At 44.0% G+C, this 18,308-nt stretch overlaps 2 protein-coding genes across 2 annotated transcripts in view; one reads left to right on the plus strand and one right to left on the minus strand.

Moving 5' to 3' along the window:
• The window catches only part of LOC138600421 (leucine-rich repeat and fibronectin type-III domain-containing protein 4), a 39,140-nt gene extending 33,285 nt beyond the window's left edge, over nt 1–5,855 (plus strand). The window contains exon 7 of the mRNA XM_069671843.1: nt 2,520–5,855. Within this exon, the coding sequence (XP_069527944.1) occupies nt 2,520–3,819 (1,300 nt within the window). The 3' untranslated portion in view covers nt 3,820–5,855. The remainder of the gene's footprint in view (nt 1–2,519) is intronic.
• Nucleotides 1–18,308, minus strand: part of LOC138600738 (pyruvate carboxylase, mitochondrial-like) — a 354,400-nt gene that overhangs the window by 131,740 nt on the left and 204,352 nt on the right. The window lies entirely within an intron of this gene.

The following is an 18,308-nucleotide window of genomic DNA, read 5'->3' on the forward strand; positions in this document are numbered from 1 at the left end:
TCAATGTGCATCATATTTAGAGAGCTGCTTCACATCTTAGTTGACGGACTTTAAGGCTTTATTAAACCCTTTTCTTTGTCCGTAAAAAATCAACTATGTTAGCCGTTAGCTGCTCCTTGAATTCTGTAGTCTTGTATGAAATCTGCTCTGATCCAACAAGGCCATCCATGTCAGTGTTCGCCTCTTCGAAAACACTTTTAATGCGGGGATGATGCATGAAGAGATGCATTCACTTGTAGACCTGCGCTGATGAGCCAAATAATGAGTCTTTGCCATGGTAACCCACCGGAGAATGAGATAATTGGTGGATTTGTGACAGTTTCAGAAAGCAATCTATAGCAACGTAATGGCCGCTGGATAAGGCTGATTTTAATGAGAATGTCCCATGTGTATGTAGAGATTATATTGAGACTTAAAGGAGCAATTCACCCCTGGAAAAATGTCAGTCGAAGCTGGTGTTCTCTGGAATCGCTGGAGTGAAATACTACCGTTTGCCAGTCGAGGACATTAATCGCTGGAGGCAACGGCTCAGAGTGGTACAGAATCTGAAATATGACGAGAATATACCGGTGGATTGTCTAAAGAATCTTAAGGTCTGCAGGCTACATTTCAAACCTGACAATTTTGAATGAGACATGACATCGGAGGCGGGCGTCCTAGATTGAGGAAGTTTAGTTCAGCAAGCTCCCTGGTTTTCCAGGGCCCATTGGAGAAGTGGATAGCGTCCTCCAAAGGCACAGAGCTAAATAGCAGTTTTTTTCCTACCATAATGGCATTAGCTCCTTGTAACAGCATGATAGGACTGAGGTTGAAAATTGGCGAACTGGCCCTTTAAGGTTTGCAGATGTACACAGTAGAGACAGCTTCTGCTGGAAAACAAGAGTTTGGTGGTATTTCTGTGCCTCTGCTTGATATTCAAATCACTGCAGGAGATTTGCCAAAGCAGCGTCACTTAGTCTGCAACATGCTGTTCTCTGAAGTTAATCTTAAATTATACTTGTGCAAAAGGTAAAATGCTGGCCACTTTGTTTAAAAGTCAATATGTTCATTTTTAAGCCTGGAAAAGCTTGTGAATATCAGTGATCGATATTTCTTTTTAGCTGTAATGTGACCCAAATCTATGGCTCTGCCCCGTGGCACTTTGAATAGGCAAGGGCCTCTGCTTTCTCGCTAATTTAGCATTATCCAACAGATCTAATTGTATTATTTATTTATTGTGAGAACTATCGGACTGATTACATTTGTTAAACTTGCCTCTGCAAAAGCAGCAGAATAAAACACAATTCAAAGTTTAAGCAAAACAAGTAGGCCAAACGGTTGGCGTCCTTGCGCTCTGTATTTTGAATGCATTGAAAACAGGCTAATGTTAGGGGCCTTCTGCAGATGCTCCCCCGGTGTCTGAGTCACACTAGATGGCATTTATAGGATGTAGCTCACGTCTGAAGGGAGCTGGAACGGTTAGCAACAGACGATACAAATAAGCCCTTTGACGCAGTGAGAAAAGGGAGAGAAAGAGAGGGAATCGGAGAAGCTGAATGCAAGGGAGGAAAGGAAAAAAGAAATCACTGGCACAATATTCATGGTATCAACACAAAAATACACAAACACACGCTGCCCACACAGCAGGGTTGGACGGCAGAGGGCAAAGTCATACCCATCAGCGACAGACACTTGAGCTATGCTACAGTCTCCCACACACACACTTTACCCTGGCATGTCACATACACAAACCCACTGGCATGAAAAATACACACAGAGTCATAAATACACATGCACACGGAGGCAATTACTAAACTTATGTAAAGCCTGCGCCCCTCCATTCTTTTCATCTCCCGGTTTCATTGTTTCTCCCCTCTCTTTCTGCCTCTCTATTTATCACCTCTCCCCCGTTTGTTAGCTCTAACGGCTGCTCAAACACTTTAAATGAGGACATATTCAAAGCACTTCTCTCATTATTATCCCACGCGAACACGCACCCATTACAGACACATGCGGGAACACATTTGCAATCAAAATGCAACAAAACGCACCTTTATTTGTCATGACAATACAGCGACACATTCATTTCCTATGAACTCTAATCAAAACCAAAATGCCTTGCCCTGACTGTGACACCCAAAATGGCCTCTTTTTTTAAATGTGAGGTCCCACAAAATGGCTTGGCGTTTGCTTCTCACAGGGATTCAAGTACGAGCGCACACACACACACACACACCCCTGCACTCCAAATGAGCAGACAGAGTTCTCTTTTCATGTTTCCTGGGCGCGCTCTCCATCAATAGCCTCATTTTCCCTCTCTCCCCCTACTGCAGTATCCTCTTCCGCGCTGTTTCTAACCACCCTTTTGCCCCCTTTTCTCTGCCTTTTCTCCAATAGTCAATCCTTTCTCCATCGTTCCACAATAGTCAGGATATCCAGGCTTGGCTTCAAGTTACTGCAGATACAGTTCACTGCACACACAGTGCACAGCATGCTTGCTTATTTAACTGACATCTAGTTCTTCTCTTCTTTCTCTTTAGAATTCTACCGTCGACCAGTGACCGTTTCCTGCTGAAGAACTTGGTTGCTGGTGTGGACTACAACCTGTGTGTCCTTGCCATTTTTGATGACACAATCACATCACTAGCTGCAACTAAAGTTCTGGGCTGCACCACGTTCTCCACCAAGGATGTTTACCCAGCATGCCGCTCTCTCCAAGCCCATTTCCTGGGCGGGACGCTCACCATATTGGTTGGCGGCGTCGTCGTCGTCACCCTTCTTGTGTTCACTGTGGCGCTCATGGTTCGCCACCGTGTTTGCAATCACGGAGACCACATGATATGTCACAGCGGCAACACGGAGGCAGGAGGCGGGGCCTGCTGTCAGGGTGGAGGCGTTGGAGGGGATAAAGGGGGAAATGGTACTGGGTGCTACCAATCAAATGGTTCCGGGGACATGATGATGGTGGTCCTGCCCAATGGTTTGCCTTCTAAGAGAGGAGGGGAGAAGGACAAGGAGAAGGAGAAGGAAGCGACTGATTCTGCTTCCTCTTTGCCTCCAAAACTCCCTCCAAAGCCCAGGCCCAAGCCTAAAGTCAACCTGGAGCAGTTCCTTTCAGCTGGGGGGGTGGTTTCCACAACAACAGGGGCAGGAAGTGAGATGGCACTGGTGGTGAGGCAAAGGAAGCTGGATAAGGTGCCGCCATATTCTCTTGAAAGTGACAGAACTCCCCTCTACTACTCCCCTTCCCCTCCTTCCACCCTGCCCCGTCAGTCACATTCCCGCCCAAACCCCCGGCTGGAGCGAGAACTGACCAATCGTGCCAGTTTCTCTCTGGCTGCCCCCCTGAGAGACTCTGAGATGTTGGACTGGAGACTCCCTCCCCGCGGCAGGGACAAATGGAACTCCTCACAGGCTTATCTGAGCCCTGTATCCCCTCTAAGCCCTGCTTGTGGGACCGTTAGCAAACGACGGCACTCGCTGGATATGGGCTCCTCTGTCGCCCTAGCAACTGATGCTGCGGCGACTGTAGCCAAGCGCTATGGTGCTGTCAATTATGCCAAGCGACTGAGCGTGATCTGGACGAGACGAAGCCAGTCACTTCACGGAATGCTGGTGCAGTGTGCCTCGACGACAAGCACGGCATCTTCAACGACCAGCGACGAGGTGGAAAGTGCGGGGGGCTTTGGATTCCAACGTGGATACATCCATGCTTACAACACCACCAACTCCAACTCTAACACTGGGATCACTGGGAAAGCAAGTAGTGTAAAAGAGAGGGGGAGAGAGAAAGGGAAGGACGGCAGGAGTGCTGAAGAACTGGAAGAAAGTGTTGTGTAGAGGGTAGTAGAACGGATACAGAAGTAAAGAGGGGTAAAGGGTTCTGTGGGGAGACCGTAAGAATGGGATCTTGATTTGAGGGGGGCAAAAAGGTGGATTTGGGAGAAATCAAGGGTAGGAAGGAAAAAGGCTAAAATTGACTTGAGTCTCACTTGTGCAGCTCCTTGATATGCCATGGGAGAAGTCAACAAAAATGGAGAGGAGAGGGGACCTGGAAGTGAGGTGAGGAAGATTTTTAAGAGGCCCTTTATAGCTGACCTGAAGAGTGATGGGCAGAAATATAAGTGGGGACAGAGAGCGGCAGAACCATCACTGGTGGCAGTTTTAAAATGGCCATTAAATACTCAAGGCTGAGCTCGGGCTGGATCAGTAAAAAACTGAGTGATACAAGGCAGAAAACAAAGTAGCAACACAAAAACAAAACTCAAGAGTGACAGTTGTAAGAGCAGACGATGTGAGTGATATTTATAGTCATAGAGGAAAAGACACAATCAAAACAGGTAAACATCAATAGAGCAACACAACAAAGGATATAGAGCAGAGGCAGAGATGGATCGCAGTAAATCCTTTACATTAATGGAACTAGACTCTTGCTGAAACATCAACTCTCCAGGGCCCCCGCCCCCTCAACGCCACAAAGGTTTATTCTGGATCAAAAACAACGACAACACAACCGGTAACGCTTGAGAAACACTCCTCTGACAAAAACTCAACGGTAAATGGATTTGGACGGTAAAGTCCCGCTTTGTTATCCTGTTTCTTGACTCCAACTCTGTCGGCCATTTTGAAACTCTTTTTCCAAAACACAATGAATGTGACTTTTATCTGTCCTCTGTGGCAGGACAATGATTTTGGCTCGCCCTGCCTGCGGATTATGGGAGCATAAATACAGAGCCGGGTGCATTGGACATGATCAATCGATACGAGCTGGAAAGAGCGAGCAGAGCACAGACATTATTAAAAGAAAGACATTGGGATTACAAAGGAGTCGATATGGATTACAAAATGGAGGAGACGGCAGTGTATGATGGAACATGTACGCTTTCTGAAAGACAGGATCATATTGGATGTCGAACGATAATGGAGCAAACGAACGAATAATGCTAATGGCTGCATAAGTGTGCATGCATTGATGGATCAGGGACAGGATGTGCGAATGTGTGTTTGTGTGTGCACATGTATATGAATGTTTGTGAGGGGCAATCCCGTCGGCCAGACTCCATTTGTGTTTCATAAGGTTAAGCGCTTTCTGGATGCAGAAAATGGAAACAAAAAAATAAGATACCTGGTGGTCTAAAGGTTGTGTTAAGGTAACGTAAGGGAAATGTTTTCAACAAATCAAGAATAAATCACTATTTCCATGGTTAGAAAGCGGCAACCGTTAAAGCGGAATCAAAATTCAGATTTATTTTTTGTGACTTCAGACTCTTTTGTGCCACATGGATTCACTCTAAATCCAAACAGTGAATGTTTTCAGAAAGGAAGCAGTAAAAAAAATGACAGAACCACTTTGGAGGCCACTGACAGTAAAAACTCTTCATTGGAAGACTTTGTACAACTCATAATGGGACTACTGTTCCACTGGCACCGGCCAGAGACTCTTAAAAACTTCTATCCAAGAGAAAAAAATGAAAAGAGAAAACTTGAAAGTACATATATATAGTATATATATAAAATGATGTTACTTGTCGCACCATGTGTTACTGTTTTTCAAAGTTTTCTGGGGAATGATGTTAGGATAAATTACAAAATAAAAATGTGTGATTTTTTGTTCTAGGCAAAAAATCGTCATGATTAGAACAGAAAAATGTTGATTACAACTAGGCAGAAAAATAAAGCACACACAAGCACAAGACACACAAACTGGCAAGCACAGCACCCAAAAGACAGACACACAAACAGATGCCTATAAAACAGAGCCAACTACATGAATAATGACTTTTAACCATTACTGTTGTTTCCTTTCTGTTTTTATTTCATTTTGCCAAAGTCAATATTGTTCTCTGGACTTGATATAAATAATAAAAATTACATGTATGGAACAGTGACGGACTCATTCACAAAGGGGAGGAAGGCGTGTGTTTATGTGTGTGTTTTTACAGGTCTTTACATGCGTATAGTGACCCTGCCATTATGGTAAAGTACATCACCAAGTGTCCAAACCAGATTTAAGACAAGTGCTATGTAAATTATGGATATACATGAAAGAGAGTGAGAGGTGATGACTCAGTGTTGTTTTGAGCTCAAGGCAAACTCATGAGTCAAAAAGATTTAACGCATGCATGGCTGTGTGACATAAGTGAAGTTGTTTACTTCTTAGTCAGTGGAGTTCGAGGTAGAGCTGAAGTTACCCCTCCTGAGAAGGTCCGTGAAAGTTCTCACTCATCCAGATCATGGTTATTCCAAGGCTCAATCCAAAAGCTGGACTTGGTTGAAGTTCTGGATGACGTTTGGCCTCTCATCCGAAAGGCTTCTTCGGTTCTAAACTGACTGGTGGGCGGAGCTAGAAATATAGGCCTCTGTAGGTCTTTTGTATGCTAATTGATGTCAAATGAGAGGTGTTCAACTGGGATGTTGACCAAGTATCACCAAGGCTCGTAACACCCTCTGGCGTTTGTGGGTTGTTGGGATCAAATAATCCAGAGTGAGTGTAGTTTTAGAAGTTTGGGCAGAGAATTCAAAACCTCCACCACCTCTGTTAAGTGATGGTGGTTGTGTCAACATTCGGACCCGGGTCAAATGACTCTGCAGTAGACCCGGGTAATTATCGCCTTGGCTCCGATCGGCATTGAGATTCTAATCTCTGCTACTTTTATGGCGCAATGCTGGTAACTTCTGCGACTCCTTGTCATCTCAGCGACAACTTCCGCCGGTCTCCGTCCGAGCAGCGCTCGAACATCATTCTTAATTTGTCTGCGCCGGGTTTGATACACAGACTGAATGAGTAATAGATACAATAAAGTCTGTCTCCAGCGTGTTTGTGACGTCAGACGGTGATGCAGCAGAAGGAGACCGAAAGGAGTATACTCCACTGGCAACGGGAACAGAGACAATCAGCATGTATTAGTTGGGTCTGAGTAACCCATTTCAGCGTACTAAATTTGGTGGAAAAGGAGTGAAAGATGGTCTCTGTAACACCTCTTTCAAACCAATGGTCTTCTCTGGCCGGGTGTTAACTTGGCTGCTTCCAAGGAGTGTTCTTTGTCCTTTAGAGAGGTGGGCAGCCGAGTCCTGACCTGAGGAGATGGCTCTTCTATGTATGTAATAATAACATGTCTAGGTCTGAGCATTCCTCGTTGCATTGTATACTACATTACTCTGTTCCTGTTCGACTGTTACGTCCTGGGTGGACAAGCTCCTGTCTTGTTGGTTGGTTTAAAATGTACTGGGATGTTGTGTTTGTTAAAAATCCTCTTGAGTTTTTCTGATAATCCAGTCACATAAGGAAAGAGAATCCTGCGGTGCCTGTTTTCCTTTTCCCTGTTAGTTTTGTGTTTTGTGTCTTAATGAAGGCCCATTTTGGGGAGCTGCACGGCTTAAGTGCCTCCCTGAGAGTCAAAAACCCACATACTACAGAAACAATGAGGTATTAAAAAGTGTGCATAAAAGACATGCAAACAAGTGGGATCAATGGTTCCAGATGGAAATGCATTTAGAAAGACAGAACTACGACTAAAGAAAAGTCTTAACTGAACAGGTTTTCTGTGACACACAGAAGAGGAGAAGGAGCCGAAGTGAAAACTAAGAGTTAGAGGAAGAACAAGAAGATGTCAGACTAATGGATGGTGATTCAGATGCGTTATTATTAGCAACAATATGTTCTGGTTTCAGAGGAGTAAACATTACAAGGCCATTGTGCTGCCACCTGCCGCTGAGATAAACAGACGTTTAGCAGCTCCTGGCGACAACTGGTGAAACAGGGCAGTCCACGCCTCCTCTCCCAAGCCAAATCATCAAGCTGTTACTGGGGGATCCTGAGGCATTCCCAAGATAGATGGGAAATGTAATCTGAATATCGTGCTCTGGGTTTTACGGCTGTTTTTTATCCTCAAACGGCGGATGTCTTTGAGGGAGAAATAAAAACGGTAAAGAGTGGTGTGGTGTGGTGTTGTATGTGTGAAAAGGGTTAATATGTTCTCTTGCCACTTGAGCTTTGGACACCGGACGCCCCCCTGAGTGGCAGACAGTGTCCTAATTTGAAGCCATCAGCAGTGACATGAGAGGAAATAAAGAAGAAAGAGAGAGAGAGAGGAGTGTGTATGTGTCTGGACATCAGGTTAGAGGGCAATTTGACTTGAAACTCATAAGTGGCAACATTAAAAGCAGGAGTGTGCTACAGTCACCTCTGAGAAATAGAGAGTCAGTGTGTGTGAGTGTGTTTGTCTGCGTGATCTCTTATGTGTGACGGGCAAAAACACCAGCCCTCCCTCTGCCTCCCCCGCTGAAGGCAAAAGCTTGGCCCATTTTGACTAATTAAAAAAACGCTGAGTAATGTTCAAGCACACACAACATCACCTTTTGACACATCCGCAGAGAACAGCTAATAAACACACTTAGAGATAACATTTTGGGGGTTTGTGCACGCTCCTGCGTGTACATGCGAGTGTCTTGAAAGGCCATGCGTGCCTACAGCCAAACTTCCTCTGACATTTGCAGTTATGATCAAGGTTTGATGCATTTCCCTGCAGTCTGCTGAGTAACTGCTGACTCAGAATGGATCAGCACTCAGCACCTCCTGCCCCAGAAACCAGCTGTACCAGTTCTGCCTAATGCTCGACTGTGCCATCATAGTAACAGAGTTGGAAATCAGTCCAAAAAGCTCCATGGCAACTAGATTCTGCAATAATTAGTTTAACTTTTTTGAAAAAAGGCCTCGGAGCGGCGCGCAGGACGAAAAATGCAAAACAGCCGAAAACAGGCCTGAGCCCAGAGTTACTTCAAAACATGACTCAACCTTGTACAACCAGGCCGAGGCACTAGACTGATTTAATAAGTGGAGACATTGTTACTTACAGGGACATTTACTCTACAGAGAGGAAAGACTGTAGAGATATAAACACAGAATCTATACTTAGACAGTAAAAATGTTTGTGGGGATTAATCAGCATATACACTGGGGTATAATGAAGATGCAAAGTTTGTTGTTTTTACTGTTTTGACCTTCGCAAGGACAAATACATAACAGACTCAGCATAAAACTGCAGAATTATTAGGCGAGTGACACTACTTTGTATTCCAAGTAGTATTGACCAATCACGTATCAGCAGGAAAGCTGTTCAGCGTTCAGATTTCCTGACTTCCTCGAATGGAACAATCAAACTGATCAATCCGACCTCCGTTCAACGAGCGAGCATTTTAAATTATTTTCGTCTCCTCTTGAGGACAGACCTGACAAAGCTTCATTTTTACTTATTGCACTTTACTAATCTGCATCATGATGTTTCGGCAACTTTAAGACCTGTTAATTAAAGCCGATCACAAGAAGAACGGTTTCTTTTTCGGGTTCATATCGCTGAAGTTAGCCAAAGTGAAGCCTCTGTGTAACTTCTCCAGAAACAGATGAACGGGCGTTGCTCCAGGGGATTTAATGGACCAAGAAAAGACGCTGTTTGTTTTGCTGACATACCTTAACTCACGGTCGCTTCCGAAGTTGAGTAAACAATGCAGCACTCAGAAAAGGAAGTCTTGTCTGGAAGTAATTTATCGCTAATCGCTTGCTAAACCGGACAGGCCCGACATGTTCACCATTATCCCCAGAGGCTATATCGTCTCAGATGATAGCCGATGGGTTCTGAGTCTGAGCTTTTATTAATCTCTAAAAACAGACATCTGCATGCAAGTGAAGCTAACAATCCATGCTTAGACGTCGTAACTGAACTCCAACTCCATTCTGGCTCCTCAAGTTGTGAGTCGTGCTGTAAACAATGCAGCACACGGAAAAGGAAGTCTCTTATCGCTAAGCGCTGGTTACATCAGTAGCCTTGAAACTCAGACTATTGCTTCCTTAATTGCATGAGGACAGATGTAGGTTTAAAGTTGAAAAGGGTCGATTTTCCCTCAAATTCCACAGGATCCGTCTCCAGCACATACCATGTGCGCCGCGACCTCCAGGGTTGATGGCGCCCATTCAAGTCAATGCTCGTCATTCCACAGCATGCACCGCGGCCCGTCTCCAGCACGTCCCAGAAGCGTCTCTCCGCTCTGCTCTGCTAAAGATACGTACCGAGTCTATTTCTGACAGAGGCCGCTTCAAGCACGCGTCAAGCTGAACAGAGAAGATCGCTCCAAACAGGAAGTCAGACAGAAAACAGCATAGAGTCATTTCAAAATAAAACACCATGTATAGACCGGTACAGACTCCTGTTTTTTTACGTTTTTTTTTAAGATTAACACAATGAAATATTGAAAAAAAGAACACTTTTAATTAAATAGTGTACTCGTCCATGGTAGAAGCACAAAAATCACGGAATGATGAGCAGATAATCAACCTCGGAGGTGCAAACTGATCTGTTGTTTGTGTGTTGCTCTGTTTTAACATTGATGTTATCGCGTGATTTCGCCTTTCCAGCGCGATAATGTAGTTCTCCCACGTTCTTGAGATCCCGCAAATCCAGCTGCTTTAGCCAGCGCTCCGCTTCGCTGCGGAACAGACACGCTTCCAGTGGGCGAAGGCTCGTGCCGTCTGACGGACCAGAACTGCGGCAGCAGACAGAGCGCGCCGGACACGGATCCTGAAGGATCGAGGGGTAATACCTTTTTGTTGTTCTGAAAATATGCAATTTAGGCATCAACACACCTCCTTCAACGACTTCAACAAGACACAGTTAATGCACGATAAACATACATTTCTTTCTATTGAAATTACTCGGCTGTAAATGAGTAAAGGAGGATTTATTTCAGCTTTTTTTAGACAGTTAATCTCGTCTTATTATGTCTCAAGTCATCATTTAACTGAACGCAGTCACTCACAACATGTAAAACATTTAGGGATGATTACACCCCGTCACAAGCTGACGTGGCAGGAGAAACATCTCGCTGCTTCACATCTAATTAGACGCTTTAACTGAAATTGTCAGCCGGATTTGGTTAACTTGACAGTGTGACGGGGTGAGATAATCCTTGTTAAATTTATAGCAACAAAAATGACTCATCGTTTTTATTTGAGAGGGCCAAAAATAAGCGAGTTGGTGGGAAAAATATTTGGGAATAAAGACTTCTTGTTCTTTCACAGGCCCCTGATAGCAGATGATTGTTCTTTTACCACGTGAAATATCATGTCATATCATGTGTTTATGAGAATGCAGCGATGATGCATTCAGGAACACATCAGAAAATCCTACTTTCACATTGTCCCTGCATGAAAACCCACTTTTATCAACACTGTTCTTTGTATTTGACATCTCTGATTTTAAAAGTCTCTGTATGAGCTAATGAAGCATCCTCCACCTCTATTGTTGGATGTGCGATGTTATGCTAATACATTTCCATTCAACCTAAGGAATCCATTAGCACCTAGACACTAATCACCGTTTGTGTCTAATATTTTTTTTCTGTTTGCAATTACGGCTAACAAGACGCGAGGGAAATGAGGCCTGTATGATGACTGCAGATTGTCACAAGAGCTAATGATGAACCTTGATCGCTGCAGAATGCTCATATCGAGTATACATTAAAATGTCAGTCTATGAGATATTACGAGGCCTGTGCTAATTCAGAACAATCAAACGCTCGTATCTGCACGCTGTAGAGCTGCAGCAGTGAAGATGCTGTGCCTCCATCCTAACTCGGCTTCATCATCAGATCCTCCTGAACTCGACGTGTCAGTCCTCAACAGCTCAGCACAGCAGGGCGAGGATGAGGTGGGAAAAGAGGATTGAAAGATGAGGAGATAGAGGGGAGAGAGATAGCAGCAGGGAGATAAAAAGATTGATTGGATATAGAAGAGCGAAGAGATGGGAGTAGCTGCAGAGGGGGAGATCGATTGAGGAAGTGAGGTGGAGTGCCTCCACAGCAGCAGCCGCAGCAGGAGAGGGAAAAGATCACTTGCCTTATCTAAATACATGATACTTCTTTTCTTCATCTACTTTTATTGGTTCCCAGAACAGGAAGCGATCATCCAATCCGTGTGATACCGATATCCTCAACAGTGTCAGCTAAAATGGTTTTAATTACGCCAAGGTGGAAGAGAAGAGAGAAAGAAAGACGACAGGAGGAGACACAATGTTCAAACCCAGTCTCCTGCAAGGCTTTACCTTCATGCATCAGCTCCTCGCTCTCTCTCTCTCGCACGCGCGCTGCTATCTTTAATTTAGCCTTCTATCTAATTCGCTCTCTCCTTCACCTCCACTGACTTCTCATTCGATCCTTTGTTCACTGCTTTCGCTCCTAAGCGCCTGACCTAGCTGCTCTCTCGCGAACATGTCGTATTGTTTTGGGAGGAAGGAAATATTCTTCGCCTCTCTGCGTGTCATTCTGCATTGAAGAATATTAACCTCTTTCTCTTTCTCCATAATTCTTTCCTCCCCTTAGCTACCTTTCCTCTATCATTACTGTCACTTTTGGTTACAGTAAAAGACCCAAGCTTACCTTCCCGCTCCACTTTTCATATTCAAATTCCTCCTTCCACTTTTGTTATTTCCCTTAAATGTATTTTGACGTTTCATCTCTGCCTCTCTGTCCTTGTCCCGCTCCATTTCATTCTTGTGTTCATTTTCTCCTTTCCTTTCCACTTCTACCTCTACTTCATAAATTTGGCCCTCACATTTCTCCCTCTCAACAGCCACATTTAAACAGAATATATCACTGCCTTCCCGGAGTGTGGCTGGAGTTATTAAGTTTATACATGAGGGCATGCATACAACGGTAACTGTATTTTTAAAGGAGTTTGTTTGACAAAAGCACTTCAAAATGCTGCAAAATTCTGATTTTAATATAAAAATATGAATGTTGAAACCTAATAAGACACTTTTTTTTTTATCCTAACACTAAAAAACAATAAGATCTTTTCCATTCAGTCACCCTCTCCTTCACCTCTCCTCTCTCCTCCCTCTGCAGCCCACTCACCTCTCTGCAGTCATTCAGCTGCTAACAGAGCGTTTTATTGACAGACAGTAATAAAAGTACCTTCCTTCAGTTCAGTCACCTCATCGACTATCCTCCCTTCTTATTCCATCCAGCCTTCTCTCTCCATCCAGGTCTAACTTTAAATATCTTGAGATATACTTGAAGTCATAGGAAACTTCTTTTCAAGTTCCTTGATGCATCCAGATATTAGAAGTGGGTAGCAACATAAGATTATGCCCCCAGTGTGCCTGATTTAACCAAAGCAATTGCAATGTGCGCATGTGCAATAGTCACATCGCAGGACGTGCGAACTGTATGGAATGCTGATTGGACCAATAATATGTTGTCCTAACATACTCAAGGTGTGTGTGTGTAACCCAAACCTACCCACAAGACCACAACGTAGGAATACGTACAGCCAAACGCCGCACCTACGTCAAAAGGGGTGGGTATGTTGATGCCAACCAATAGCATGAAAGCCTTAATGGTACAAATGTCTTAACAAGTTATGAATGGACGTGTAAAGACGACATATTTTGCCCCGTTAAGACATACATATTGGATGTATTAATGCCGACATTGAACTAGACGTATTGGTCCAATCGGCGTTCTATAGTACCGACGCATGTCAAGTTGCTCCTGTATTGTAGCTTGGTGCAAAAGGAAAACTCCCCAGTTTGATGTCACATTGATCTTCCGCTTAGTCTTGTACGATGCACTATTGTGTGATGTGCCCGTTTCTTCACTGCTCAAGGTGGAGGTCTTTTGTGTTGTCATCATTATTTCCATCATCATTTGCAAAAACTAGTTCGACTGCTGTCTTAGTTTAGAATAATCTGGATTTCCCCTTTCGTTAATTCATTTCTAACATAAATTTTACATCAATTCCAAGTTCCAATCTTAGTCTAGCATCTTGCCTCTCCTCAATCTGGCCTTTCGTGGTCGCCCTCACCATCTCGCCGTTTATCCAATTTCTGTCCCCCTTCCCCGTTTTCCTCCTTCAGCTCTCCCTCACTCTCGATGGTCCTATGATTGTTTGCAGTAGTCTCCTCTCACTCCTCCCCTTGATCTCTTTCACCTCTGCCAACTTTGCTCGTTTAACTCGTCTCTTCTGCTGCAGCTCGGGAGCACATCACTTCACTGACAGGTTCCCTTAAAAGACCCGAGAAACTTCAATTCTCTGCCTCTCTCCAACGTCTTCTCTGTTCACCCCTCAAACTCTCCACTGCTCGCTGCTTTAGCTCTCCACATTTCCTTTCAGTTGGCTCCATTTTGTTTCTCCTCACCTATTTTATTTCTGACATCTCTTCTTTTCCCACATTTTGTCCCAGATGTGATTTTGCCTTTTTGGTCCTTTTTTCGTGCTTCACCACAGGGCCTCTCCTGCTCATCATTACCGCTCTCAACATCCCGCCCACTGCCCATCTCTTTGTCCCCCACCCCCCCCTCGGAACAAGGCATGACACAGGCACTTCCTGCCCTCTTTTCATCATTTTTCACTCCTCTGTCTCCTTTTTGTCCTCCGCGCGGTGATGCCACCGCCCACTCCTTCCACACATCATCGCAGCAGGCTCCCTGCAGACTCATGATCAGAAGGAGGGATGGAAATTTTGAAGCTCTTCTCGTCTTGTGATCTTCCATGGTTTGGTTGCTGAGGGGTTATGGTACGAGGTTGTGGTTTGTGCATGTGTGTGCGTCAGACAGATGCAGTTAGGCGTCTACTTTAGGGCTCTCTGGATGTTTTTTGTAAAGAGAAAGCAACAAGGAACGGAAATAACACGGAGAGAGATGTGTTTTCTACTTTATATCTGTCATTGACATCAATGAAAAAATACAGATGTGTCCAATTTAAAGCCTCTTTGTAATTCCAGTGTTTCTCTCAGACCCAATTTCCATAATAAGGCTTCAACATTTAACACTGCTCGCTCATTTACTGCTACAACCATGCGTGCTAACTCTGAACCACGCTAATAAACCGACTTCCATACAAGTCGCTCACGTTTGCCTTCTGTGGATGCTCAATTAGAGAGGCTACAACCCTGTAAATACTCTCCCATCTCTGATCCGACGCTATTAACAATCACTAAAAGCCTTAGAGAGTTGGATGTAAATCTACAGATACCTACGCCCAATTAGTTAAACCGACACCCACACAGATCTCTCAACAAATCTCTCAATGCTTCAGCACTTCTTCCCTGCAGCAGGAAGAAATGATTGTCATGCTCCAGAATGGAGCTGCAGCAAATATAATCCTGCATCTGTTTTTTATTACAACTGGGATACAAACTAAGGAAGTCAACATGTTCCTAAAGACGTACAGTATAGACACTGGAAGGAGAGAATTTGGTTTACAGCCACTGGGAATCTGAGCTGAGCTATAATTGGGACTAACTGCTGAAAAAAGGTCCTCTTGCTTTGCAGTCAACAGCAGCAGCCAGTAGGCAATTTAACCTTGCTCTTTATCTAGCCATGCCTAAAGGCCAAATACTAGGGGACATTATTACTATGAAATATTCAGTGTGTTTTGCTGCTGGTGGATGTTTTGGACCTCTGTGCGCTGTGTTCTCTGGGAGCCGCTAAATTGACTCCATTGGAAGTTTAGTTTCACTTGGACAAAAGTAGAACAGAGTCCAAAAAGAGGAACAGGAAGTGGAGAACAAGACAGAGAAAGTTTTTGTTTATTAGCCCTAAAAAGTAAAAAAGTGAAATGTGAGGGTGCTTTTTTTAGCTATTGTAGCCAAATGTATTTAAGCAACCCAAAAGCTAAATTTGAGGCATTTCAGACGTTATAAAAAGAGCAAAAAATATGTTCTTAAATATATTTCAACTTTCATTCTTATCTGGAAGCAAGGTGCGAGTTATAATCAGAGCTTTGTGGGCGTCTCTTAAATAAGCAATGAAGGGGTTAAAGACATACTATATACACAATGCTACAATGTTGGATGTCCATACTACACGTGGGTGAAGTTTCAAATATGTAGGTAAAAGTATGTTGGAGTAATCCCCTGCTAAAAAAGTGTCAGTCTGCAGGCTGCTGTGAATGCCAGGTTTCAGACAGACCTCTCCAGATACTTCACAATGTGATGTCACAAAGTGGAGAAATCGATATTTGGGCATCTGCCCGAGACACAGCAGAACGTCCTGCCCCTGGCACAGTTCAAGGACACGTCCACCCAGCTGCTCAGTCTGCCTCGGAAATGTTTTTCACTGCACCCCTCTGCTAAACAGCAACACCAAATACAGTGCATCGTTATTTTGGAAAAGCATGTTTTTTTTAACCTATTCATCTCATTAACATAAATATTACTAATTATAGTAAAAGCTCATCTCCCATTGGCTCCCACATATCGCGAACCCTGTCTGCAAGTAGGTGGTCTATTTGATTCGTCTGATATTGTTAGACTGTAATACTGTACCCTGGAAAACAAACTATAAGCCTACATGCAAATATTCTAGTCGAGCAACTTTGCAGATGTTTGGGGAAAACTTGTCATAAAAAACAAATCAACCTAGTTCTAACCCTCCTTCAAAATAAACCCAGTGAAAATATATTCTAAGGTCTTATTTGTTGACACAATAGGCTGTCAGTCACATCTCTGGAGGTGCCGGTTGTGTACTCAATATGTGCAGCTATGTGGGCTGCATGTTGTCACCTGTTGCATCTTAAGCTGCGGCTTAGCTTGTGGTGGTTCAAGATCAAAGTGCTGTCATACATTCGCAGCACAAAGACTACAAGGGGAACAGAGAAGCTTTAACAATGTCCCATTGCTTGCCAGCACCAGCACAAAGATCCTGGAGAACATGTAGCATTTCCATGAAATATTTAGCATACAGAGACGTCAGAGCCTGGCAGATCGCTCAGCAGCACCCATGGCGCACTTTTTAAAGAAGTAGATCACTTGCTGCTGGAAAACAGCTTGATATGTGACTCTTAGATTTGCCTCTCAGATGATCAAAGAAACGCTGGGCTCTCCTGGTGTCACTGCACGAACACGGACGGCTCTGGAAGGAGAACAAAAAAGTACTCCTGTTGCACTCCCTCTCCCTTAAACTTGCAGCCAAACAAGCCATCACCGAATACATCCATCCGTGCCAAAGACCTGCACCTTTAAAAAAGATCAAACTTTAAGAAGCCATTGATCACTATGCGACGGGGCTTTAAAATTATTAACAACATTTTCAGATCACTGCTTTTACTTTGGAGAAAACGGCAGCAGCCTCAGACAACAATTTGTCAACAGTGACTCAGCTCAAGCTATCGGGCGAATAAGTAATGAATCACAGAGTCAATTTGCAGTGACCTTATGTGTTCTTACTTATTATGAAGAGGCTGCATGTGATGAAGACTTAAAGTTCAGGTCAGCCATCTACATGAACCATAATTGATTGCTCTCTTAAATCTATGCAAGGGTCAATAAGAGGCGAGGTTTAATCAGCGCCTTATTGTGTGCCGTTGCTTATGCAAGACGTGAATAATGAAATGTTTATTCTTTAACTGGAAACAGATGTCACAGCCCGCTCCAATCTGTGGAGCGGTTAAAAGCGCTCCGATCGACTAAACAATGGTTCCCTCTCCGGTATACGACGCTCACCCTTTGAGGAGAGCAAAGACTTCTGTAGTTTTAACTTAAGCACAAGACAGTTGGTGGATATTTACACAAAACATTTTAAAGATGTGAGATTTGGAATGCGTGGCCCCAGACGGAATAAAACCCTTAAACAAAGCAGAATTTGTGCTACCAGAGGAAGAACAAATAAAACTTCACTTAATCCCAACTCCATCGCGCTCCATTGTCATAAAAAGGCACTGCCTCCGCCACCTACGCAACGTTCGAGTGAGACTTTTGTTAAAGTAAAACAGTACGATTCAATTCTAGGATGTCACTGGCTCGCGGGTCTGCTGGTAGTAATCGCATAATTAATGGTGGAATCCACAAACTGTGGTGACCCTTATGTCATCAAACATCTGCAGGGTGTTTCGTTCTTTAAAAGAACAGCAGCAAAGTCCACACACAGACTTCACCTCTGTGACCTTCCAGGGGATGCTTCCCGCCCACAGCAGCACTGACCCTGTCCCTCCTGTGTACTTGGGGTTAGCTCCTGCTGGACTTGAACGCTGGCATTACTGAGTTGTACTGAATGTAATTAGACCAACCAGACAAAGGCTCAGAGGCAGATGTGCTGCACAAGAGATGTAGATGTACACAAATGTAGATGCATAACGAAGCTTTGCACACAAATGCAATTACAACTCGTGTCAGCCGCACACAAGGCAGCGAAAGGTCGACCTCCCACTCCTCCACTGGACACCCACACTCACACAAAGTAGAAGGTCTATGGAGAGCGGTATGACGAGAAAGACCTTGGTGGCTATTTGAGTATTTAATGACAAAAATTAAGAGCAATGAAAGAAACGAGTCATGTCC

Source organism: Semicossyphus pulcher, unplaced genomic scaffold (genome assembly GCF_022749685.1).
Source record: "Semicossyphus pulcher isolate SPU_LCO1_2020_fin unplaced genomic scaffold, fSemPul1.0.p SCAF_21, whole genome shotgun sequence".
In the NCBI taxonomy this organism is placed as follows: Eukaryota; Metazoa; Chordata; class Actinopteri; order Labriformes; family Labridae; genus Semicossyphus; species Semicossyphus pulcher.